Below are 23,293 nucleotides of genomic sequence, written 5' to 3'. Positions count from 1 at the left end.
CAGTGTTTAGCACATATAGGAATTCAAGAAACATTTAACAAATATTCAAAAGTTACAAAAAAATACTAAAAACTTAAAAAACAGTATATTATCAAATAGAGATCTATAGAAACCATAAACAGCTGCTGTGTTAAATGTAACAGTTTTGTACAACAGTGTGTAACTGAAAAAACAAGTTTTTTAGCTCTTATTAATAAATGACCTTAAGTGGCTTTTTCTATGAGAGTATTTTAATTTAGAATATAATAATAATGCTTTGCTGATAAGAAATACAGCTGTCTGGCAAATTTGCCTATCTGGAACACAGAACTGAACCTCTAAGCAGCCAAAACTGGCATAACAGAGTCCATTTTCTAAATTATATAATTTACAATTGTGAAATACTAATTATATTCACAATACAATTGTGAAATACTAATTTATTTTTGTAGTCAAAAGATTAGAAACAGTGATATGAAGCCATAGAAATGGCTTCAAAGCTACTTATAACTAGAATGAAGTCTAGCTCTATCACTTCTGGCTCTGAATACTTGAATTTATTTTACCCTAAGATTAGTAATCAAACCCTCTTTTACAGGATGAAATCCAAGCAGTTTGCCATGGGAAATTAGCATCTTTCAGCCACTTCTACCTTAGAATTCACACTTCAACAAAAATTGCTAGCATGCAAAACTCCAGAATAGAAAACTGCTAGTGTGCCCAAGCCTAATTCACTTTCTCCAGTGCTTTTTAACTCTGAGAGCAGGGCTGGGGGTGAACAGACTATTCACATTGTAGTCTACACAACATCCCCTGAAGCATGGGTGCACAATTTTTAGAGATCTGTGTTCTGCCAGATCCTACTTATCTCCCTAGCCTCAAAATATACCTCCAACAATATCCCAGCATTCTCCATGTTTGACCATTAAACTCCCTTCTTCCTCCTTAAACTTTGTAGTCTCTGCCAAACACTTTCAGAAAACATCAGCTCCATCTCTTACTAACTGTTGCCTTTGACAAGTGGCTCAACTTCAGAATTTTATTCCACCTAACTCCTTTTGAAAGAGCATTAACTGAGATGCTATAAGAAAAGTGTTTGGAGGCCGGGCGCGGTGGCTCACGCCTGTAATCCCAGCACTTTGGGAGGCCGAGGCGGGCAGATCACCTAAGGTCGGGAGTTCAAGACCAGCCTCACCAACATGGAGAAACTCTGTCTCTACTAAAAATACAAAAATTAGCTGGGCGTGGTGGCGCATGCCTGTAATCCCAGCTACTCGGGAGGCTGAGGCAGAAGAATCACTTGAACTCGGGAGGTGGAGGTTGCGGTGAGCCGAGATGGTGCCATTGCACCCCAGCCTGGACAACAAGAGCAAAATTCCATCTCAAAAAAAAAAAGTGTTTGGCAAACAGCCTGGAGCATAGCAAGTGTTCAATAGGAAACTGTCCTAACATAAACATCTATTGTCCAGGGATATTACGAGAGGAGAAAGTAAGTAGGTAGTTCCAGACATGCTTAGGAAACCTCTTGACACATTAAATTCTTACAGTAAGCAATTATCTAAGTTTCTTCCAAAGAACATTAAAAGGAAAAATTCAGTAGGCAAACTAAATAAATTACTCTAAATAGGTAAGGCCACTTTAAACTTTATCAGGTGTATCTATCGAACAGTAGTCAGTCAGGAAACTGGATCTTAGTCTCAGCCTTGCATTAAATAACTTTGGGCAAATCAATGTTACCTTTCCGGGCTTGTTTTCTGATGAGTTCTATAAAGATATGGGACTACAAGATAAAGAAAATGTCCCTCTAAAAACTGTAGTATAATATCATGCAGAACTGGGAGCAGTGGCTCACGCCTGTAATTCCAACACTTTGGGAGCCAAGGCAGGTGGATTACTTGAGCTCAGGAGTTCAAGACCAGCTTGGGCAACACGGTAAAACCCCATCTCTACAAAAAATACAAAAATTAGCTAGGTGTGGTGGCACGCATCTATAGTCCAGGCTACTTGGGGGGCTGAGGAGGGAAGATCACTCGAGCCTGGATGGTTGAGGCTGCAGTGAGCCGTGTTTGTGCCACTGCACTCTAGCCTGGGCAACGAAGTGAGACCCTGTCTCCAAAATATAAATAAATATATAAATAAATAAATATTTGCAGCTACTACATTTTGTGAGATACTTTCTATTCTCTCAGAGTTCAGTATTCTCAAGTATACTTTTAAACACATTATTTTTATATGTTATCAAAGCTACCAACTGCTAGTAAGGATGTTAAAGATCTAATTTAATGTAACTCATTGACATTTAGAAACATAAACAAAATCAACACCACTACCTGTGAGGGAGAAAATGGTAGTGTTTTCAGTGGTGTATGTTTTAGCGTTGTATTACCACCATCGTTCAATGAGCCATCCCTAAGTTCACTGCCTGGGGAATGACCCACTCGCATTTTTCTCTTCTTTCTGAGGATGGCTGGTGGAGTGCTAAACTTGGCTATATTTGGGGATGTCAAAGGAACAGCTTCACTGTTGCCACCATTACAAGTGTTTTTTTTTCCTTCAAGTACAAGACTGACGTTAAATTGGCATTCCATGGCTCCTTCATTGTGTTGAATTCTCATTAATTTAACTGGGGTGGATTTGATAGGAGAAGCAGCAGCATCAGAAATATCAAAACTGGTAACATCACTCCATGCTACAGGATCCTGCAATAAATTAAACTGTTAATAAAGTTAATGCTATAACCTAGTTAAATCTGATCTTGAACACAGGATGATGATTTCCACAGAGTTAATTAACAACTCATTTTATCAGTAGAAATGCTTTCCTTGGACATTTTTTTTTAAGCAAGACCATTTAAGAGGAACAGATTATGGCTTTCCTATGATTCCAAAATACATAATAGTTCATCTAATTCAGTAGTTGAAGCTTACTGTCAAAGTACTTTAAGTAAGAAGAACAAATTATAAGTTATTACAAAAATTAAGTTATTATCCAAAAGTATAGTTCATCATAAAACTTCACATTCTACCGCACATCAGGAAGACACCATCAAATTCTGCATAATCATTTGGAAATGTGTATGGAACATGTTAAAAATAGTGATACACTTTGATCCAGAAATTCAATTTAACCTAAAGACATAATCATGATTTTGCACAAAGCTTTATATGTTATTTGTAGTACTGAAAAACTAGACACTACCTAAATGTCCAATAATAATAGTTGGGTAAATATATTTTCTTATATTCATTTGATGCAATACTACAAAGCCCCTAAAATTCAAATTTAGGCCAGGCACGGTGGCTCATGCCTGTAATCCCAGCACTTTGGGAGGCCGAGATGGGAGGATCACTTGAGGTCAGGAGTTCAAGACCAGCCTGGCCAACATGATGAAACCCCATCTCCACTAAAAATATAAAAATTAGCTGAGTGTGGTGGCAGGCACCTGTAATCTCAGCTACTCAGAAGGCTGAGGCAGGAGAATCGTTTGAATCCAGGAGCACAGGCTGCAGTGAACTGAGATTGCACCACTGCACTCCAGCCTGGGCGACAGAGTGAGACTCCATCTTAAAAAAAAAAATCAAGTTTAAAAAAGGAAACAGAAGCATGCTCATGACAGGGTGGAAAACAAAAAAATCCACAAATATAATACAGAAGTGTATTTTTGGGTTTAAAAATATAATGTTTTCTAAGTATAGAACACAGACTGAAAGGAATATATCAAATTATTAACTCTGGGTTTATGAAGGATTTTAATTTTCTTTTTTATAGTTTTCTCTAGTTTCCAGCTTTCTCTAATGCACTTGTATAACTTATATAATAAAAAATGAATTAAGTTTTTAACTTTTAAAAATTCCTCACAAGGCACATACTTGAGAAAAATTTAAACTTTTTTCCCCTAGAAGCCACTGCAAAATATCAGAACAAAATTAAGCATGGCATACAAAACATAAAACTAGCCAATGTCCAAAACTGAGTTTCTGAGCATGAAATCATATAACTAAAATTGAACTTTTGATAATCTTACAATTTTTTACTTACAGATTCAATAAGTTCTAGAGTCTCTGCAAATTCTGGGATGGTCTGCAAAGAGGATAACACAGCGTTTGCCTCCACGGCCAGGAACTTTGTGGGTGAATTCTGCTGAGCAGACACAGGCTGATTTTCATCCATACTGTAAAACTCACTAGTGTGCTCGTCAAGGCTATTTAGAGTATTAGACATGTTATCATCCATGAGGAAACTACCAGACCAGCTAGAAAAACTTCCAGGCTGCTAAAGGTACAAAAGAAATTTGAATATTATTTGTCATTCTCAATGTAGGCATAAATTCAGATTTCAACAAATTTCAATTAGGCTAAAAATATGGTAGCAAATATTTTGTCTTTCCTCAAAATTGGTATACTTTTTTCATTAAACTTCATGCTTTGACTATGTTTCTTTTTTCTAATTAAAATTTTTAATCTATACAATCATGATGAGATAAAACAAGCATTTACATACAACATAAAGTCCAAACTCTTAGAATCTGGCTACTCCCTTCCTTCCTTCCAAACTTCATTCCTCAACACTTCTACTCAAGAGCTATATATTTAAACATTATCAGGTGTATCTATTTATTCCTGGTAGTTATCAGGAATACCCAACTATAGCACTTGCAATTCCCCAGTGAATTATACTCTTTTTGAACTGGAGTGCCTTTGCACATATTGCTGCTCCCTTTATCTATTAATAAAATGCTCTGTAACCTACTGACCAGGGAAGCTATTCTTTTTTTTTTTTTTTTTTGAGATGGGAGTTTTCACTCAGTTGCCCAGGCTGGGGTACAGCGGTGCTATCTCGGCTCACTGCAACCTCCACCTCCTGGGTTCAAGCAATTCTCCTGCCTCAGCCTCCCAGGTAGCTGGGATTACAGGTACCCATCACCACACCCAGCTAATTTTTTGTATTTTTAGTAGAGACAGGGTTTCACCATGTTGGCCAGGCTGGTCTCAAACTGCTGACCTCAGGTGATCCGCCCACCTCAGCCTCCCAAAGAGAAGCTATTCTTAAGACACAGTTCAAATACTGGAAAGTACTTCATCTGATTATACACTTTTATCTGCTTCATTCATAATAATGTCCTAATTCATTTATCTTGCTAATATATAATCATTGTCCTTCAAGGCTGAGTTCAATTAGGACTTCTTCCAGGAACCCTTCCCTGATGACAACAATCTAAATCAAGCACCTCTCCTGTATGCTACCATAAACTTTGTGACTTACAAATTGTCAAAAGTCAAAGACAGAATTCTAAAAATAGCAAGAGAGACCAGGTACGGTGGCTCATGTCCATAGCCCCAGCACTTTGGGAGGTCAAGGCAGGCAGACTGCTTGAGCCCAGGAGTTTGAGAACAGTTTGGCCAACATAACGAAACCCCATCTCTACAAAAAATACAAAAGTTAGCTGGGCATGGTACCATGCGCCTGTAGTCCCAGAACTTGAGAGGCTGAGGTGAGGGCATCACTTGAACCCAGGAAGTCAAGGCTGCAGCAAACTATGATCACACCACCACACTCCAGCCTGGCTGACAGAGTGAGACCCTTATCAAAAGAAAATTAAAAATAAAAATTGCAAAGTAAAAGTATTACCTCACATATAAGGAAATCCTTATTAGATAACAGCAGATTTATCTGAAAAAACCTTACAGGCCAGAAGAGAATGAAATGATACATTTGAGAAGCACTGAAAAAAGAAAAATGCCTGCCAAGAATACCCAGCAAAGCTATCCTTCAGAAATGAGCGAGAAATAAAGTCTTTCCCAGACTTTTTCTTTTTAAATGGTGGGAATTCATCACCACTAGAACAGCCTTACAAGAAGTGCTCAAAAAAGTCCTATATCTGAAAGCAAAAAGGTAACAGACACTATTATGAAAATATGTAAAAGTATAAAATTCACTAGTAGAGCAGGTACACAAAGGAGAAAGATAAAATAATCAAACCACTGTACTACAGAAAACCACCAAACTGCAATAATAAACATTAAGAGAGGAAGAAAGGAACAAAGAATGTACAAAGCCAGAAAATAATTAACAAAATGAAAACAGTAAGTCTTCACATATCAGTAATAACCCTGAATGTAAACAGATTAAACTCCACACTTAAAAGACACAGACTAGCTGAATGGATTAAAAACACATGACCCAACTATATGCTGCCTACAAAAACTCATGTCACCTGTAAAGACACATACGGACTGAATGTAAAAGGATGGAAAAAGATATTCTATGCAAACAGAAACTAAAAGCAAGCAGGAATAGCTATACTCATATCAGATAAAGCATAATTTAAATTAAAAACTATAAAAAGAAGCTGGGCATGGTAGCACATGCCTGCAACCACAGCACTTTGGGAGGCCAAGGTGGGCTCAGGAATTTGAAACCAGCCTCGGCAACGTGGCAAAACCCCATCTCTACAAAAAAAAAAAAACTAGCTGGACATGGCAGCACATGCCTGTGGTCTCCGCTACTGGCGAGGCTGAGGTGAAAGCATCACCTTAGCCTGGGAGGTTGAGGTTGCAGTGAGTCAAGATCACAGCACTGTATTTCAGCCTGGGAGACAGAGTGGAACCCTGCCTCGAAAAAAAAAAAAAAAAAAAACCACCCTATAAAAAAAGACAAAAAAGGTCAATATATAGTGATAAAGGGATCAATTCAGCAAAAGAATATAATTGTAAATATATATGCACCAATATCAGAGCGCCCAGCTACATCAAACAAATACTATTTGATATAAAAGGAGCAATAGATTCCAATAAAAAATAGTTGGAGCCTTCAATACCCCACTCTCAGCAATGAAAGATCATCTAGACAGAAAAATCAACAAAGAAACAAACATTGACTTTAAATTGCACATTTATACCGAATGAACCTAACAGACATCTACAGAATATTTCATCCAATATCTGCAGAATATACATTCTTTTCATCAGCACATTCTCCAGGACAGACCACATATTAGGCCACAAAATAAGTCTGAACAAATTTAAAAGAATTAAAGTCATAACAAATACCTTTTCTGACCACAATGAAAAAAAACTAGAAATCAATAACAAAAGGAACTTTTGAAATCGTAAACGGAAATTAAACAACATGCTCCTGAACACCCAATAGGTCAATGAAGAGATTAAGAAGGAAACCAAAACATTTCTGAAAACAAATGAAAACTAGAAACAAACATACCAACACCTATGGGATACAGCAAAAGCAGTATCAAAAGGGAAGTTTATAGCAATAAATACCTACAGCAAAAAAGTAGAAATATTTCAAATAAACAATGTAGCTAGAAAAATAAGAACAAACCAAACCCAAAGCTAGCAGAGGAAAATAAATAATAAAAATCAAAGCAGAAATAAACAAAATTGAGACAAACAAATACAAATAATCAATGAAATGAGAAGCTGGCTTTTTAAAGAAATAAACAAAATTGACAAACTGCTGGCCAGACTAACCAAGAAAAAAAAAAAAAGACCCAAATAAAATCAGAAACAAAAAAGGAGACTACAACTAATACCACAGGAATACAAAGGATCATTAGAGGCTATTATGAATAACTGTGTATCTAATTAGAAAACTTAGCAGAAATGGATAAACTTCTGGACAGATATAACCTATCAAGATTGAACCAAGAAGAAATAGAAAACATGAACAGACCAATTACAAGTAGCAAGACTGAATCTGCAATAAAACATCTCCTATAAAAGTAAAGCCCAGGACCCAATGGCTTCATTGTAGAATTCTACCAAACATATAAAGAAGAACTATCAATTCTTTTCAAATTCTCTCAGAAAACTGAAGGGTAAGGAATTTTTCCAAACTCCTTCTACAAGGTCAACATTACCCTGATACCAAAACCAAATAAAGAAAACTATAAGCCGATATCCCTGATGAACATAGATGCAAAAGACATTCACCAAGATCAAATGGAATTTATCCCAGGGATGTAAGGATGATTCAACATACATAAATCAATAAATAAAATCAAATATCAATAGAATAAAGATTATCTCAATAGACACGAAAAATCATTTGATAAAATTCAACATCCCTTCATGATAAAAACTCTTGACAACTTAACTACAGAAAAAACACACAATAAAGGCCATATATGACAAAACCACAGCAAACATCATACTGAACAAGGAAAAGTTGAAAGCTTTTTCTCTAAGATCTCAAATGAGACAAGGATGCCCATTTTCACCACTTTTATTCAACACAGTACTGGAAGTCCTAGCCAAAACAATTAGGCAAGAGAAAAAGAAAAGGCATCCAAAATGGAAAAAAGGAAGTCAAACTGTCACTGTTTGCAGACAACATGAACTTATATATAGAAAACCCTATAACCAACCCTATATAAAGCTCCTCTAAAAAAAACTCTTAGAACTGACAAACAAATGGGGTAATGTTGCAGGATAAAACATCAACACACAAAAAATCAGTCGTGTTTTGGCTGGGCACGGTGGCTCACGCCTGTAATACCAGCACTTTGGGAGGACAAGGCAGGAGGATCACTTGAGGTCAGGAGTTCAAGACCAGCCTGGGCAACATAGCGAGACCCCCCCATATCTAAAATTAAAAAATAAAATAAATCAGTAGTGTTTCTATACACCAACAACAAACTAGCACAAAAAGAAATCAAGAAAGCAACGCCATTTACAATAGCTACAAAAAAATGAAATACGTAGGATAAATTAAACCCAGAAGGTAAAAGATTTCTACAAGAAAAACTACAAAACACTGATAAAAAAAAAATCAAAGAGGACATGAAAAAATACAAAGATCTCCCATGTTCAATAATTAGAAGAATTAATATTGTGAAAATGATCATATTACCAAAAGTAATCTACAGTTCAGTGCAATCTTTATCAAAATACCAATGACATTCTTCCCAAAAGTAGCAAAAAATGCTAAAATCAATTTTAAAAACTACAAATAGCTAAAGTAATCCTGAGCAAAAAAACAAACAAACAAACAAAAAAAACAAAGCTGGAGGCATCACACTAACACGCTTCCCAATATTCTATATAGAGCTGTAGTAACCAAAACAGCATGGTACTGGAACAGAATACAGAACCCAGAAATAAATGCACACATTTACAGCCTCTCAACAAAGGCACCAAGAACACTCATTGAAGAGACAGTCTCTTCAATAAATAATGCTGGGAAAACTGGATATCCATATGCAGAAAAATGAAACTAGCTCCCTATCTCTGACCATATTAAAAAAAACCTCCTTTTTTGTGAAAGAAGAAAATCAATTCAAAATGGATGAAGGACTTAAATTTAACACCCAAAGTATAAAACTATTAGAAGAAAACATAAAAGGCTGGGTACAGCAGTGGCTCATGCTTGTAATACCAGCACTTTGGGAGGCCGAGGCAGGCAGATCACTTGAGGTCAGGAGTTCGAGATCAGCTTGGCCAACATGGTGAAACCTTGTCTCTCCTAAAAATACCAAAAAATTAGCTGGGCATGGTGGCAGGCGCCTGTAATCCCAGCTACTCAGGAGGCTGAGGCAGGAGAACTGCTTGAACCCAGAAGGTGGAGGTTGCAGTGAGCCGAGATCGCGCCACTGCCACTGCACTCCAGCCTGAGTGACAAGAATGAGGCTTCGTCTCAAAAAAAGAAAGAAAACATAGGAGAAATGTTTGAGGACGTTGTTTGGGCAAAAATTTTCTGGGGAAGACCTCAAAAACGCAGGCAGTAAAAGCAAAAATAGACAAATGGGATTATATTAAACTAAAAAGCTTCTGCACAGCAAAGGAGGCAATCAACAGAGTGAAGAGAGAAATGATGTACAGGATGGGAGAAAATATTTGCAAACTATTAACCAACAAGGGATTAATATCTAGACTAGACAAAAAAACTCAACAGCAAAAAATACTAATAATAATCTGGTTTGGGTTTTGTTTTTTGTTTTTTGTTTTTTTTTGAGATAAGGTCTGGCTCTGTTGCCCAGGCTACACTGCAATGGTGCCATCCCAGCTCACTGCAACCTCCACCTCCCAGGGTCAAGCCATGCTCCCACCTCAGCATTCTGAGTAGCTGGGACTACAGGTGCTCACCACCACGCCTGGCTAAGTTTTGTATTTTTTGTAAAGATGGGGTTTCACCATGTTGCCCAGGCTGGTCTCGAACTCTTGAGCTCAAGCAATCTACCCACCTTAGCCTCCCAAAGTGTTGGAATTACAGGCATGAGACGAGGCACCCAGCCAATAATCTGACTTAAAATAGGCAAATGAGCTGAACCAATATTTCTCAAAAGAAAACATACAAATGGATAATGGGTATATTAAAAAATGCTCAATATCATTAGTCATCAGGGAAATGCAAATCAAAACCACGATATCACCTCACCCTTGTCAGAATGACTATTATCAAAAAGACAAAAAATAACAGATGCTGGCAAAGATGTGGAGAAAGGGGAACTCTACTGTTGGAAGGAATGTAAATTAGTACAGCCATTATCAAAAACACTATGGAGGCTCTTCAAAAAACTAAAAATAGACTATGATATGATCCAGTAATCCCACTACTGGGTATATATCCAAAGGAAAGAAAATTATATATGTACTCCTATGTTTATTACGGCACTATTCACAGATATGGAATCAACCTAATTGCCTATCAACAGATGAATAAAGAAAATGTGCTGTGTCTATATATTTATACACACACACACAGACACATAACGACATAATACTATTTAGCCATAAAAAAAAAACATGAAATTCTATCATTTGTGGCAACACAAATGAAGTTGGAGGACATTATGTTAAATGAAATAAGCCAGGCAGAGAAAGATAAACACTGTAGGTTCTAGCTTACGTGTGGAAGCTAAAACAGTAGATCTCATAGAAGCATAGAGAAGAATAGTGGCTACTAGAGGAGAAGAAGGGGAGCCAAGGAAGGGAAGCAGAGAAGGGAGAGTAGCCAAAGGTTGGTTAATGGATATATAAGTACAACTAGAGAGGAGGAGTAAGTTCCAGTGTTCTATAGCACTATAGGGTAACTATAATTAACAGCAACTTGTTGTGTATTTTCAAATAGCTGTAACAGCAGGATTTAAATGTTCCCAACACAAAGAAATGATAAATGTTTGAGGTGATGGATATGCTAAGTACCATGACTTGACCAAGACACATTGCATACATGTATCAAAATAGTACACTGTACACCCAGAAAATATGTACAATTATTATGTGTCAATTAAAAATAATAAAGCAAAAAAAAACCCTTGTGTCTTATTTTATCATATACTGTCCTGTTTCTTGTGTAGGTTCCCATTGCAGAGTAAAACCTGAAGTCAGAGACTATGTCATTTTTCTTTATCTCTTTAGAAATGTACACTAGGCAATTTACTTATCTTGCAAGCCTAGCTTTCTGGTGTTTTATAATAAAAAATAAGAAAAGAGGCCTTGAAGAGTTATGAATGAGACACAACATGTAAAAGTGTGTAGCACTGTTCAACAGAACTTTCTGAGATGATGAAAATGTTCTATATTTCCAGCTGCTCAATATGGGAGCCACCAGCCATATAAGCAACTGATATGTGGCTAGTGCAACTAATGAACTGAATTTTAAGTTTTGTTTAAAATTAAATGTGGCTAGTAACTACCATATGGTAGACAGCACATTGGAAGTCCATAGGAAGCACTGAATAATGTTAACTATTACTACTTAAAGTAAAAATTTTCAGAATGTTCTAGAGATTCACAACAAAATGTTACATTTCAACTTAAATAAGGTAATAAAACACTGTTGCAAAGCAAATTCGACATGTTTTGTTTTATAAATAAAAGAAATTAAAGTAATCTTATTTCATTATTTCCCATTTCATTAGCATAGCCACCTTCTGAATTGACAATCACTTGCAGGAGACAGCATGGTTTTCCTGTCATGCTGGAGGGAGCATGTGGTTCCCTCCAAACCACATACCTTTCAGTTGGTATGCAGGTGAGAAAAAGATCCAACACACAAAGAGGGCGATAACTGGGCCCAGCGAAAAAACCATAGGTTACAATCAGACAGACTTAAATGTGAATCTCTTTTCTTTTTTTTTTTTTTTTTTTTTTTTGAGACAGGGTCTCGCTCTGTCGTCCAGGCTGGAATGCACTGGCCCGATCTCAGCTCACTGAAAACTCCACCTCCCAGGCTCAAGTGATCCTCCCACCTCAGCTTCCCGAGTAGCTGGGACTACAGGAGCGCACCACCACACCTGGTTAATTTTTGTATTTTTTGCAGAGACAGGGTTTTGCCATGTTGCCCAGGCTGGTCTCAAACTCCTGGCCTCAAGTGATCTGCCCGCCTCAGCCTCCCAAAGTGTTGGGATTACAGGCGTGAGTCACCACATTCGGCCCTAAATGTGAACTCTCTAATGAAATTCTACCCACTTAACAGAGTTTTAACATCAGGATTACCAAGCATACATATAAAACATTCACAAGAGTAGAGCTCAATGGATACTCAGTAAAATGGCAGTCAATATTGTCACATAACTGTTTAGAAAAAAAACTTTAGGCAGGGCACGGTGGCTCATGCCTGTAATCCCAACACTTTGGGAGGCCAAAGCAGGAGGATCACAAGGTCAGGAAATCAAGACCATCCTGGCCAACATGATGAAACCCCGTTTCTACTAATAATACAAAAATTAGCTGGGTGTGGTGGCACGTGCCTGTAATCCCAGCTACTCGGGAGGCTGAGGCAGGAGAATCTCTTGAACCAGGGAGTTGGAGGTTGCAGTGAGCCGAGATCACGCCACTGCACTCCAGCCGGGCGACAGTGTAAGACTCCATCTCAAAAAGAAAGAAAAAAATGCTTTATATGTGTATGGAGTCTATTCTACTGGCTGCAGCAACTTCCCTCTAGATTTCAGAATACGCTTATTCAACCAAATCTTTATGAGAACAGATTTTAGATAGTGAGTTCTAAAAGGAAAATAACTTTCTTCCTTTTTAATGCAAAATATTCATTCTTTTAGTTATATTTTTCCTGTTAAATTAAAAAAGGGTAAGATTCTATTAAAAATCCAAAATGGTTTAAACATGATATAATCATCTACAAATACTGATTCTCTAACCATAATTCTTTGTGGCTTTTTTTTTTTTTTTTTTTTTGAGACAGGGTCTTGCTGTCACCCAGGCTGAAGTGCAGTGGTATGATCATAGCTCACTGCAGCCTCAAACCCCTGGGCTTAAGCAATCCTCCCTCCTCAGCCTTTTGAGTAGCTGGGACTACAGGCACGTGCCACCATGCCTGGCTAATCTATTTATTTTTAAGATGGGGTCTTGCTCTGTTGCCCAGGTTGGAATGCAGGGGTGTGGTAACTACTGACTGCAGCCTCGACCGCCCAGGCTCAAGTGATCCTTCTGCCTCAGCCTCCTGAGTAGCTGGAACCACAGGCATGTGCCACCATGCCTATCTAATTCTTTTTAAATTTTTTGTAGAGATGGGGTCTCACTATGTTGCCAAGGCTGGTCTCAAACTCCTGGGCTTAAGTGACCCTCCCACCTCAGCCTCTCAAAGTCCTGAGATTACAGGCATGAGCCACCAAGCCCAGTCTATTTGTAGCTTCTTAACAAAACAAATTAACTTTAAGGTAAGTATATGTCAGGTCTTCCTAGTTGCTCATGGTTTTTGCAGTTTCAAAACAGAAACTGCAACATAGGGAAGTCTTGTCTCTACAAAAAGTATTTTTTTTTAATTAGCCAAGTGTGGTGGCACACACCTGTGGTCTTAGCTACCCAGGAAGCTGAGGTGGGAGGACTGCTTAAACCCAAGAGGCTGAGGCTGCAGTGAGCCATGATCGTACCACTGCACTCCAGCCTAGGCAACAGACCAAGACCCTGACTCAAAAAACCCCAAAAAAACAAAAAACAGAAATTGCTTTTCTTATGGTATATATCTTGCCTATTATAATCAATAAATATCATTTTTATTAATATCCTCTTAAGTAGTATAAAGACATCACCAGTTGCCTTATAATACTATTTCAAGATCTCAGGTTATCTTCTTAGTAATTTTGCCTGAGTTCCCAGTCACTCTCAATATTCTGTCCTCTCATTCAGTCCCAAACAAACAACAAACAACCAAACCCTTTTCTAAATATAAAAAGGGGCAAGGAATGGTGACTCATGTCTGTAATCCCAGTACTTTGGGAGGCCAAGGTGGGCAAATCACTTGAGGTTAGGTGTTCAAGACTAGCCTGGGGAATATGGTGAAATGCCATCTCTACCAAAACAATTTTAAAAATTAGCCGGGCATGTTGGTACATGCCTGTAATCCCAGGTACTCGGGAGGCTGAGGCAGGAGAACCACTTGAATCCAGGAGCCTTCTGGGTAGTTAGGACCACAGGTGTGCACCACCACACTTAGCTAATTAAAAAAAAAAAAAACGTTTTGTAGAGCCAAGATTGTGCCACTGCACTCCTGCTTGAGAGAGAGTGAGACTCTGTCTCAAAAAAATAAATAAATAAATAATAATAATAATAATAAGGCTCAAGGCATTATTTTAAATTTTTAAAAATGTTATTTAAAGGAAGGGTAGGGTGAAGGCAGGGACAGGGAAATATGTGTTAAGGAATACAAAATCACAGCTAGATAGAAGGAACAAGTTCTGGTGTTCTATATCACTGTAGGATGACTACAGTTAACAATATTAAATAGTTAGAAGCATGGATATTCAATGTTCCCAAGACAGAGAAATTATAAGTAATTTGAGATGATGAATATACTAATTACCAAGATCTGGTCAGTATACATTACATGTACGGAAACATCACTGTGTACCCCACGAATATGTACAAGTATTTCCCAATTTAAAAATTTTAATTTGGCCGGGCGCGGTGGTTCACACCCTAATCCCAGCACTTTGGGAGGCCGAGGCAGGAGGATCACAAGGTCAGGAGATCAAGACCATCCTGGCTAACACGGTGAAACCTAGTCTCTACTAAAAACATAAAAAATAGCCGGGTGTGGTGGTGGGCGCCTGTAGTCCCAGCTACTAGGAGGCTGAGGCAGGAGAATGGCGTGAACTTGGGAGGCGGAGCTTGCAGTGAGCCGAGATCGCACCACTGCAGTCCAGCCTGGGCAACAGAGCAACACTCTGTCTCAAAAAAAAACATAAATTTTTAATTTAAAAACCTAAAAAAAGTCATTTAAATATAAAGTTGTATCTTTCTTCTAACCAATCTAGCATAACCTGCTTAATTCTACTAGAATGATTACCTTTGATCCTAATTTAACACTCCTAGTTAGTCTCATCAACCAAATCTTACACAATAGTTTTCACATGTGGTAACCAACACCCAACATCTATATAAAATTTCTTCTTTTAGAAGAATTGTTTAGAGAGCATAAAATCTAAATGTTCCTTTTTCCATATATTTTTAGTGTTATTACTTTTTTTAAATTTACTGAACTCATATTCTAAATCTAGTAAATAGGAAAAAATTTTCAAAGAGAATAAAAGTAATTTTGGAGCTCATAAATCCCTCTACATCTACTCAATTCTTTATTTTAAAAAGAATTAAACCCATCATTACATGGAATGTCTAAAATAAAGCCAAAGCCTAATCTAAACACACATAATTTTCACAAATATATATGTGTATATATATAAGATTTTACTTTACATCTGCTTTGCATTTATGACTCAAGAAGTATCCTAATACAGAACATTGTAAATTATGCTCAAAGAAATGCATACCAAATCAGGCAAACTTGGGCCAGGCACAGCGGCTCACACCTATAATCCCAGCACTTCGGGAAGCCAAGGCAGGAGAATCACTTGAGCCCAGGAGTTTGAGACCAGCCTGAGCAACATGGCGAAACCCCATCTCTACAAAAATAAAAAAATAAAAAAATTTTGTCAGGCATGGTGGCAGGCACCTGTAGTCCCAGCTACTTGAGAGGCTGAGGTGGGGCATCATTTGAGCCCAGGAGGTCACGGCTTCAGTAAGCAGTCATTACACCACTGCATTTCTGCCTGGGTGACAGAGCGAGACCCTGTCTCAAAAAGAAAAAGAAAAAAACAGGCAACCTCAAAATTGCAAATGAAAAAAAAAACAAAACTATTTTTACTCCATATTAAAATCCGCAGTCATACTGAGTATGCTTTCTAACTGATAAAAATGACAAAAAGCATATATGAAAGATTCTAACAATACAAATAACAAGCTTATTTCTTACTGATGGAATTCGCTTTCTTCTAACTTCATTCTCAGCTGACATAAGAAGCAACTCAAGTTCCTTTATTTTCTTTTCCTTATCAGGATCTTCATCAATGAAGGGTTGCTAAAATAAGTTAAATAAAAGAGAAAACAGGCTACTTACATAATTGCTTTATTATTGGTGTTCTCATTTTTATTTTCTTCTATGAAACATGAAATATTTTTTCTAATAAAGCTTAATGCTACTAAATACTAAATACTCATTATCACAATCCCTCTGGTATCTAACGAGGTGCTGGTAAATATTTTCAACTTAATGGATATGGGAAAATTTTAATGCCTTAAAAAATGTTGCATCATCTCTATCAGCTGAAATGTATGTCTGAAATATTTTAGATTTTTAAATCTTAATACATACATTCTATACAATTTGGCAAAAATATGTCCATTCCCAACTTGAATGCTTTACCTTGAAAGAATGAAAGGACTACCACACTGGTATCATCAATCATATTTGTACAGTTTATATTTCTTCAAACTCACTTACACACTTTCTTCTTTAAGGTTAGAGTACTCCAAGTAGGACAGATCATATTATTTTTACACTAGTTTAATGGATGAGGAAATAGATACTATTAGGCTTTTAAAAACGTGACTGAACACATTTCCTTTGGTTTTTGTTATAAATAAGTTACCTGAATAAAGGCAGAAGTAGGCTGAACATGTTCTATACAATTGCCTTCAGGTGACACATACTGATACCCAGGGATCTAAAAAGTAATTAATGCATTATTATCATACACATAATGCTATATAAATGTTTAAAATCTGAAGCAAATGACAAAAACTTTTGACACAGTATCAACATAAAAAACTTAAAAAGTACCTGTATTAATTTTGAAATTTTATACCTATAATACTTTCTTATCTATTAAATAATAACTATGGCTCCACTCCTAGAATCTATGATTAAAAGTCGTAACACTTAGAAAAGACTTTTTTTCCCAGATGAAATATGAGAATTACTTAGCCTAGATTTATCAGCCAGTTTATTAAATCTAACATTCACCAAATATATTTAAACATCTACTATTAGAAGGGTTGCTCTATCTCCTAAAGAAAACAAAGTAATTGTGTTCCTAAGTGTCCATATGAATGAAGCACTCACAAGGACAGAAACCTGAAGCAAGTTTTTCAATGTTCATATCTCCTACTTTTATCACCACCCCATGCCAAAGTCTTCTTCTATTACTTGTCTTAGAAAAACAATAAGAATCACTCATATACTTTTAATAGATACACTGATGATAGGCTAAGTATCATTCTGCTTCTTTTCTAAAACATCTGTAATAAGAATTTTCAAGATACATATAAATTTAGTAAGCAGTAGTGGAAAGAAATAAGAGAGAAGGTGTTTTTAAAAGCCTTAAAATCGGGGCCAGGTACAGTGGCCCACCCCTGTAATGCCAGCACTTTGGGAGGCTGACGGGGTATGGTTGCTTGAGCCCAGGAGTCCAAAACCAGCCTGGGCAACATGGCAAGACCCTGCCTTTACAAAAAATACAAAAATTAGCCTGGTGTAGTGGAGCACGCCTGTAGTCCCAGCTACTCAGGAGGCTGAAGCAGGAGGATCACATGAGCCCAGGAGGTTGAGGCTGCAGTGAGCTGTGTGCGCACCACTGCACTCCGGCCTGGCAACAGAAAGAGACTCTGTCTCAAAAAAAAAAAAAAAGCCTTAAAATCAAAAACTATAAATACGAAATTGTCTGCTTTCCGTAATGGTCTACCTAAATCACTATATAATGCAGAATCATTATGTATAACTTCTAACGTAGAACTTAACTTTTAGAATACTCGATTAGTACCACTTATCACTCAACTTGGTAACTCTAATGAATTAGAAATGTATCTTCCTCAAACTTTTCATGAAAATCTGTGACAGTATTTTAAACCCATCTATTTTTTATCAAGTCACACATATAATAAAATTATTTTATTAGTTTAAATTAAATGAATAATGAATATATCTAAATTAAAAGGGAAACAATTCTTACAGTATAAGAAATATCCTCATCTTTCCAACATATTTAGATTAAGGCTTAAATACTGTTGGCCCCATATATTATCTTTCTACGACTTAAAAAAACAAATTTAAATGATAACCTTTCTAAGACAGAAGCAGAATGTTTCAGTTTATGCTGCTGAAACCTAGACTCTAAAGAAAAATGTGAAGAAACATAATAAAAATCTTAAGGTATTGAGTATCAGCAGATAATTATACTGTCTTCACATGTTTTCCTATTGTTAATGAAAATGTCATTACTCTAAGTGGTTCTTTTAAAATGATGCTTAAAAAACTTAACAATGTCCACAAAATGTCAAAAATCAAATCTGAGGCATAGTAAGCACAGATTTTTAATATCTTGCCCAATTTTATCTTTTGGTAAACAACTACTAAGTCCTGACTTAATCTTTATAATTTATGTGACAAGAATCAAGAATTGCTCATTGTGAAAAATGGCATAACAGGTAGACAGGGAAATGTAAAACAAATCCCATGAAGACTCCTACACTAATTTCTTCCAAGTAGAAAAATGCACTGTAAGGGACAACATAGAGCTTGCCCCATTTTGAGCTTGTGTAATATCTACTTTAATGAATCATCTAAACAAAGACTAAAATTACCCAAGTGATTAGTTATTAGGGGGAAAAGCAAAGTTGAACGCCAGCAAAGTCCAATTAATTACCACACCCCCAAAACAATTACTTGAGTTATTTTTTGCTACTTTCTCTTTTAGGCCATTCTATATATACCTACCTCTTAGAGATAAGCAATACTATAATTACGCCAAAATTTTTAAAATGGAAAGTACAATAGAATGTTAAAGCACAGATGACCATTAGCTTTGAATCATAAATGAAGATTCAAAGAATCAGAGTATTAGGAAATGTACATAGCTTCTTAATGTAAAAATTACATATAAAAGGAAACATTTTAATAAGTTTGTTCTCAAAATACTTATAAAAGTTACACATTTTTTTCAGTTTGTCTATTTACCCCTTAATACGCATTGTATTTGTCCTATTAAGAAACCAAACACCTTCCCATATAGCAACTTAAGAAAATTTTTTAAATAATAAAGGTATTAAAAGTATGTGCCTGAACAGGTATGTAAAACTGATTCTGGGTTTGCATATGATCCATAGCTGCACAAGGTTTGTGTTGAAGTTTAGATGAAGATTGTTCTGATTTTATTCCATCTTGTAAATAGCCCTCCTGTTCCACTTTTCTTCGCATGGTAGAATTCCAATGATTTTTGATAGAATTATCAGTCCTAAGAAAGGAAAGGTATGATTTAAAAAGAAAAAAGGATGCCACAGGTTTCAACACTATGTAACTTGTACAAAGTGCTTAAAACAAATTTTTACACTGATGAAATTAGATACTTTTTTCTTAATTTTTCTTTTGGAGTTTCTACTCAGGAAGATAGGTATTTTTTAAAAATTCAAAAGATAAACTGTATGTGCATATGTCAGGCTTAGTTCTAAGCACCAGAAATATTGCAGTGAATAAGGCAAAGTAGGTCACTGCTCTCGTGGAGCTTACACTCTCCTTGGAAGTGTGGGAGTGGGAAGCAAAGAAGAATAGAAAAACAAATAAGTAAAAAAAAATCAGTACAATGCAAATAAAGTAGGATAAGAAAAGTGGGTAACAGAATAATTTTGGTTTGGTTAGAACCAACCAGCTACACAAGAACAGAAAGAAAAAAAGAGTATTCCAGATAAAGAGCATAGCAAGGGCGAAGGTCTTAAGCCAGGAACAAACATGATCATGAAAAGCAAATCACAAACTAAAGAATCCCAGTATTCTTTTTCACTTCTTAGAACAAAATATTTATGGTAAGAAAGAATTCATTGGCTCCCTTCTTATCTAAGGTTCCCTTTATAAAAATGAAAATCTTCAACCTATGGCTACCTGTAGTGCAAATTTCATCCCTCATAAAATATACACACATACAGCAGGTTTTCAGTAAATGTTAAGGCACTAAGCTAGGTTCTATGGAAAGCAAGAAGATGTACAAGAGATTAAAAGCATCTAGACCTGGTTTAATAACTTGAATAAAAAATTTAACACTATGCCTTAATATCTTATCTATAAAACAAAGATAGCAATGTTTGCTCTATATACTTTCCAAGTCTATAAAAATTAAGAATACATGTAAAAGCACTTAATGCTATAAAGTACTATACAGATAGAGATTACAGCAACAAAAGACAAATGCGTATCTTCTAAGTTATGAATTTTCACAAGGTTGTTGTCTGCTGTACTAAACACTATCAGAAAACATATGAACCAGTACAATGTAGAGTGTACTTAGCACATGACTGCCTCTGAGGAAAATTTTGTATTTTAGCCACATGGATATATATACTACTTCCATGGTTTGGATCACACCATAATTAATTAAGATTGAATTTTCCCCAACACACTTTCATAGTAGTTTACTGCAGCTAGCATATCGTTCCCTGGTCTTACACACAGAACGCAACATGAAAGAAATCTTAAGATTTAGATTCTGTTCCAACAGAGTTTATACAAAGGGGATCTCACTTGATTGGCACTGATACATCAACATGATTTTAGGAGTGTATTAAATGTTTATATAGTCTAAAATCTATCATTTTATTGTACAAATTATTGCCATAAAATAATTAATTAAAAAAGTAATCATACCCTTTACCACAGAATTTAGTACAAATGGTCCCAAAAGGTTGCTTATGTTATATAGTCTACATTTTAATTATAAATTTAAAAAAAAGTCATGGGGGACTTGTAAATGTATTTACAAAAAGGTAATAAAGGTCATGTTTAAGTACAGAAAAATATATATACATTTATATAAGCACCTTCCTGGAAGTAGTTTGGCAATTTCTGCCCAACGATTTCCCAACCGCTTATGTGCTTCATAGATGATCCTGTCCTCCTCTTCTGTCCAGGAAGATTTCTTTACCTCAGGATTCAGATGATTATGCCATCTTTCTCTACACTGCTTGCCTATTCTTCCTTTTAAATGTTTTGCAATTAAAGACCATCTTTTTGGTCCATATTTCTGAACTAATTCAATAACCTAGGAAACAGAAAAACAAAGTTTAAAAAAGCATTACCTTGAAAGAATTTTAAAACATAATTCAAGAATACCATTTTAAATAAATGCATTAAATCCAAGCCACAACTACAATTTGTTAAAAAAAAAAATTACTAATAAATACCCCTTTAGCATTTGCCAGCTTCAAAAATTGATTCCAAACTCATCTAAAAATCCAAGGGGCTAATTAAAGACTCTTGAAATTCAATTGCTCTCACACACTATTAACTTGAAATAACTGTAAACATGCTGAAACTTGTGCATTTTCTACTCTTACATCAAAAAAAAAAAAAAAAACAAAAAAACAAAAACAAAAAAAACGCTTCAGCACAAAGCCAAAAGCCAAAAAACAAAAAAACAATTAGGAAGCAGAAAGAGTCTACCAAGTTGTTGGTTGTCATTTCTTCCTTTCTCAAACTGAAAGGACACAGATTACATATTCTTTTTTCCACATTTTACAGTTGTTTTTATTTCATCTAAAATTGCAAGAATAGTTATTCCAGCCCACTTTACCTCACTGCCCTATGTCAAATATCACCTCAGAAACATTTTATATTGGTAGACTAAGTTTAATATATGTTGATATTTTCACTATATGTATCTATTTACTATCTTTAAAAAATAAAATTTCAGGCTTTGGTAAATGTATTTTTAAACAAGATCACACATTTTAAAACTTATGAGTAGCCATCAAATAAATCAGAGCAGTCTAGGTGAAGTAACTTTAAAGTTTGTTCTAGCTGGGCATGATGGCTCAGCCTCTAATCCCAGCATTTTGAGTGGCCAAGATGGGCAGATTGCTTGAGCCCAGGAGTTCAAGACCAGCCTGGGGCAACATAGCGAGATTCCATCTCTACTTATTTAAAAAATTTAAAAAATAAGAATAACAAATAAAGTTTGTTTTGAGCAGGAGTAAGGATGCTCCAATTCCTCAACTGCATTAGCAACTTTTATGACTTAAAGGGCATTAACTAAAGAGTGCAGAAACGCTTCTATTCATCTCCAACTTCATAGCGCAAACAATGACCTGGGTTTTTAAATCACAAAACCTTTGGAAACATGACGCTCTGACATCTGTCTAATCCTGGGGCTCATTATAGGTTAAGAGAAAAAGTTAAGAATGACTTCCGTGCTTATCAAGTTATTAGATGTAAAAATAAAATGAAAATCTGTTTTAAAATGTTAATTAGATTTTTGACAAAAAACTATACCCTAATAGTTATGAAACTGAGCTCAAAACAAGGTAACTAACCTTACAGCAAGTATTTTTCCTTCTGCAAACCAAACTCTCAGAAAGACAGGGCTGTATGTTATACTTGGTTTGACTCAATTTTCTAAAAACCCAACAACATTTCCAGACACTTGACATTCAATTCTTATGCAAGTAGCCTCCAGAGAAAATCAAAGTGACTTAAACATGTACTTCATATGTCAAAACACCACATTAAAAAGAAAAAAGCTAGTCTACCTACATAGTGTATATAAAGAATATGAACATATTACCCTCTGATCTTCTTCTTTAGTCCAAGGACCCTTTATCAATTCAGGATTTAAAACTTTCTGCCATCGATGCTGGCACTGAAAATCAGAGCGATTCTGAAAAAATTTAGATGATTTTGTTATTAAACAACTGTCTTCCAGAAAGCAAGTCAGCCCGAATTTATGTCTCACATCCATAGAACAAAGACTTCAAGAATAGTCTATTCAATAGCATTCTTTAAACATGTAACATTTACGTTACATGTCTCTGTTCCAATTATGTTTTTTCTTAATTATAGTAGTCAACAGGGCTTAGACTACAAATAAAAACAATTTATTTAAAACTAAAGTGTGTATCTTTACACTACACCTTATAATACAGAAGCAGCAAAGATAAAACACAGATAACTGCCATAAAGAAATGGATTTAATGTTGAGGAATAAAAAGCAGTGGACAGAAAACTACACAAAGCTGACATAAGA

General features: G+C 35.9%; 1 protein-coding gene across 5 annotated transcripts in view; it reads right to left on the bottom strand.

Annotated features, from left to right (window-relative positions):
• MYBL1 (MYB proto-oncogene like 1) overlaps positions 1-23,293 on the bottom strand; it is a 48,583-nt gene that overhangs the window by 11,546 nt on the left and 13,744 nt on the right. For 3 of the 5 annotated variants that reach the window (XM_032759644.2, XM_058444459.1, XM_058444457.1), the window contains exons 4-10: positions 22,835-22,927; positions 21,093-21,313; positions 19,345-19,519; positions 16,880-16,954; positions 16,204-16,308; positions 4,018-4,251; positions 2,310-2,678 (exon numbers count right to left, since the gene is read on the bottom strand). In XM_032759644.2, coding sequence (XP_032615535.1) covers positions 2,310-2,678; positions 4,018-4,251; positions 16,204-16,308; positions 16,880-16,954; positions 19,345-19,519; positions 21,093-21,313; positions 22,835-22,927 — 1,272 coding nt within the window. Of the gene's footprint in view, positions 1-2,306; positions 2,679-4,017; positions 4,252-16,203; positions 16,309-16,879; positions 16,955-19,344; positions 19,520-21,092; positions 21,314-22,834; positions 22,928-23,293 lie in introns of all 5 variants that reach the window. The other 2 variants (XM_058444456.1, XM_058444458.1) reach the window with 1 other exon arrangement.

This window comes from Hylobates moloch, unplaced genomic scaffold (assembly GCF_009828535.3).
Source record: "Hylobates moloch isolate HMO894 unplaced genomic scaffold, HMol_V3 SCAFFOLD_9, whole genome shotgun sequence".
Classification (NCBI taxonomy): domain Eukaryota; kingdom Metazoa; phylum Chordata; class Mammalia; order Primates; family Hylobatidae; genus Hylobates; species Hylobates moloch.
Note: the sequence above shows the minus strand (reverse complement) of the source record. Positions and strands in the feature narration are given on the sequence as shown.